This window comes from Monoraphidium neglectum, assembly GCF_000611645.1.
Source record: "Monoraphidium neglectum strain SAG 48.87 unplaced genomic scaffold scaffold05206, whole genome shotgun sequence".
Taxonomy (NCBI): Eukaryota; Viridiplantae; Chlorophyta; class Chlorophyceae; order Sphaeropleales; family Selenastraceae; genus Monoraphidium; species Monoraphidium neglectum.
Window position 1 is genome coordinate 1 of NW_014008424.1, and position 3,474 is coordinate 3,474.

The window sequence follows — 3,474 nt, forward strand, 5'->3', positions numbered from 1 at the left end:
GCGGCGCTCTGTATAGTGCGCGCGCTCCAGCACCTGCACGCTGCTGCCGCTGTGTACGTTGATGGCGACGATGCTGCCATCCCGCCCCCCAGAAACGACGACATCCGATAGCCGCATCGCCGGCGCCCGCCGCGCCGCCGGCGTCAGCGGGCCGCACGCCTCCCCATCCCACGCGGCCAGCGCGGCGACCCCGCCGCCGCCCGGGTGCGGCGACGCAGCCCACAGCTGGCGCCCCTCGGACAGCATGCGTACGTCCAAGGCAGTAACCGCCCCCGAGTCGTCGCCGACAATCAGCAGCGCCCCCGGCCCGGGGCCGCCGGCGCAGGAGGGCAGGAGCGCCACGCGTGTGGGGGTCGCTCGGCCCTTGAGGCGCACCTCCGCAGCGCAAGCGGAGGAGGGCGGGGCGAGGGTGTCCCAGAGGGCCACGACGCCGCCCTTGTCGCCCTGGCCCGCCACAATAATCTGGTGGCAGAGACAGGCGCGTGTGTATGTGTGATGTGAAAATGTGTATGTGTGTGTATTTGTGTGTGTGTATGTGTGTGTGTATGTGTGTGTGTGTGTGTGTGTGTGTGCGTGCGCGCGTGTGCGCGCGTGCGCGTGCGTGTGTGGGCGTGCGCCTTGCTGGAGGGAGGACGCCCTCAGGTGTGCCGACTTGCGAGTGGGCGACTGTCGCTGTCGCGGGGCCGGTCGGCGGTGCGCGTGAAACCGCACGCTTCGGAGCAAAACGTCTGCGCGCGGCTCAATGCGGAGCAGCGCACACATACACATAGCGCGGTCCGCGCCAGGCCAAGCCGTCGTGGCCGGCGCCCCCGCACTCCTGCCTCCCCCGTGCGGAGGCGAGCCCCCGGCCAACACACCCACCCACACAGCGCAGACGCACACAGCCCACACGCACACACACACACACACACACACAGAGCCAGCGCACACGCTTACACAGTGCACGCGCGCGCGCACACACACACACACACACACACAAACACAAACACACACACACACACACACTCTCTCTCATGCTCACATCTATGCGAGCTTCCTCAGTGGCAGCGTTCCATGCAGCATCAAACAACAACACACACACCCTACCTGGCTGCCCGTGTCCCCGAGGAAGTCGATGTCCGCCCCATGCCGCGCCACGCAGTGCGCCACCCACTCCGCGTGCCCCAGCCCGTCTGACGCGCTAATAAAGTCCTGCCGCCACAGCCCGACCAACCCGCCGTCCCCGACGGCGCCGAAGCGCGCGCCGCTGCGGCTGAAGCGGAGCGCGGCGGGGGCGCCCCAGTGGGGGGTCGCGACGGCCTCGAACGCGGGGGTGCGCTTGGAGGCCTGCGGGGCGCGGGACGGGGCGCGTTATGCATAATGAATGACGAGAGCAAAACAGTCATTTATTAATCAGCAGCTGGGGTGCGACAGGGGCGAGCGCTGCTGCGATGCTTGCGGGGGGGAGCCAGGGCGGCGCAGGGCGGCGCGAGGCAGTGGGGGGGCGGGGCGAGTGAGTGACCATGCGAGCCGTCGGCTCATCATGGCACCGCAGCACAGAAGGCGGCAGCTTCCGCGTCACTCAAATCTGATTCCTCCCAAAATCCCGCACAATCCCAGCAGCCTTCAGGGTCTCCCCCCCCCCAAAATATACCATCCCCCGTTCGAAGGATGATCCCCCCCCCCAAAACCAAGTCAGCGGGTGTCTGCGCTCGTGCTGTTGTGAAAGAGCAAGATGGAGCTTTGCCGCATGGGTGAAGTCATTTCTCACGCGCACGCCCCCACCTGTGCGGTGGCAGGCACGTAGGCCGCCTTGCTGCCATCCGAGTCAAACTGCCAGATGTAGATGTGCCCGCTGGCCGCGCCGCTGACAAACAGCGGCCGCTGGGGGTGCGCCGCCAGGGCCGCCGCGGTGACCTGTTTGGCGTGGTCCCACAGAGGGGCGCGGGCGCGTAAGACTTCTTTGTCGTATTTTTAAAACGACAGCTGCTGACGAAACAGGCCAGGTGGTGCGACAGGGCGCGTGTCGTATGAATGCGCGACGGCGGCAGTTGGGCAGGCGGGTCAGCCTGGGGCAGCTGCTGCGCACCTGCGAGAGGGCCGCGGTGCCAAAGGAGTGACTGCGGCGGTTGGGGTACTCCCCCACGACCCAGGGGTCGGGCGGCCACCGAACGTGGTCGAGCACCTGCGGTTAGCAGCGGTTGGCGGCAGTTAGCAGCAGGTGGTGGCAAGTATTAGCAGTTGTGAGCGGTCGCTAGCCGGCATCAGCTGGTGGCAGTTAGCAGTGATGAGAGGTCAGCACAATGGATGCGTTGCTTCCGTTGATCGCATCGGGGGCCGCAGCTTCAGCACGAGTGGAGTGCGGCGCGCGTCGCGGCGGCGCCTGTGCCTCTCTGCACCTGCTGCATGAGGCCTGAGAGCAGCGACCCGCCCTGCTGCAAATCGTCGCCCGCTGCTGCTGCTGCTGCCGCCGCCGCCGCCGCCGCCGCCTCGCCGGCGGGCGCCGCCAGCTCGCTGCGGCGGATGCCGCCGCGCTGCGTCGCGAACGCAAATGGCCGGCGGAGGGCGGCGGCCGGGCCGACGGCGTAGCCGGCGCCGCGCGCGGCCGCGACGCTGCGGATTCGGTCGCCCGCGTCCGTCACGGCCACGTCCCACGGGAACCCTAGCAATCCGTGCTGCTGCTGCTCCTCCTGCTGCTGCTGCTGCCGCTGCCGGGCATCCCCAGCGGGCGACGCCGGCCGCGGCCCCCGCGCAAGCGGGGACCCGCCCGCCCCGGCGTCCGCGCTCGCGCGGCGCCGGAACGACAGGAGCGACTGCACGAGCGACCCCACGCGCTGCAGCCCCTCGCCGCCGGCGGCGCCCGCCGCGGCGTCGTCGGCGCGCGCCAGGCAGATTTTGAACGCCGCGTCGGGCGGTGGCGCGAGGGCCCCCGGTGCCTGCGGCCAACCCTGCGGCGGCTCGGACGACCCAGCGGATGCGTGCAGCGAGGTCACAGGCTGCAGCGCCGCCGCGTGGCGGCGCAGGCATGCCTTAACCGCCGCCTCGTCAGCTTCCAGGCCCGTCAGGCGTCCCAGCGGCGGCAGCCGCCGCCGCACGACCTCGGCCCACGCCTCCGCGTCCTCTGGCGACGGCAGGCGCGGCGGCGATCGCACGCCCTGCCCGTCTGCGCCGCGCGCCGGCGCCGGCTGCAGCAGCACGCACGCCGCCGCGAGCCGCGCGCGCCACACCAGGTCGAGCGCCGCGCTCAGCTGCCCGGCGGGTGCCGCGGCTGGGTCCCCGACTGCGTCTGCAAGCGCGAGCGCCTCGGCGGCGGGCAGCGGCAGGCCGGAGACCTCGGCAGCATGCGCGCACTGGAGGGCCAGCGAGTGTATCCAGCCCGGTAGCAAGCCGCTGCAGGGGCGGCCCACGAGTTGGTGCACGCCGACCGCCAAGGCCCAATCCAGCAGCGCCGCCTGGCCGCCGCCGACGTGGCGCGCGGCGGCGCCGCCGCCGGGC

At 70.9% G+C, this 3,474-nt stretch overlaps 1 protein-coding gene across 1 annotated transcript; it reads right to left on the bottom strand.

The window, feature by feature from the left end:
* Positions 1-1,082: 1,082 nt before the first annotated feature.
* On the bottom strand, positions 1,083-3,431 carry MNEG_15300 (hypothetical protein; the record flags this gene model as incomplete). Its single annotated transcript, XM_014036229.1, has 5 exons — positions 1,083-1,086; positions 1,214-1,326; positions 1,765-1,896; positions 2,069-2,164; positions 2,379-3,431. Coding segments are annotated over 5 exons (1,398 nt in total), but the record flags the coding sequence as incomplete, so codon positions are not given.
* Between the last annotated feature and the right edge of the window lie 43 nt (positions 3,432-3,474).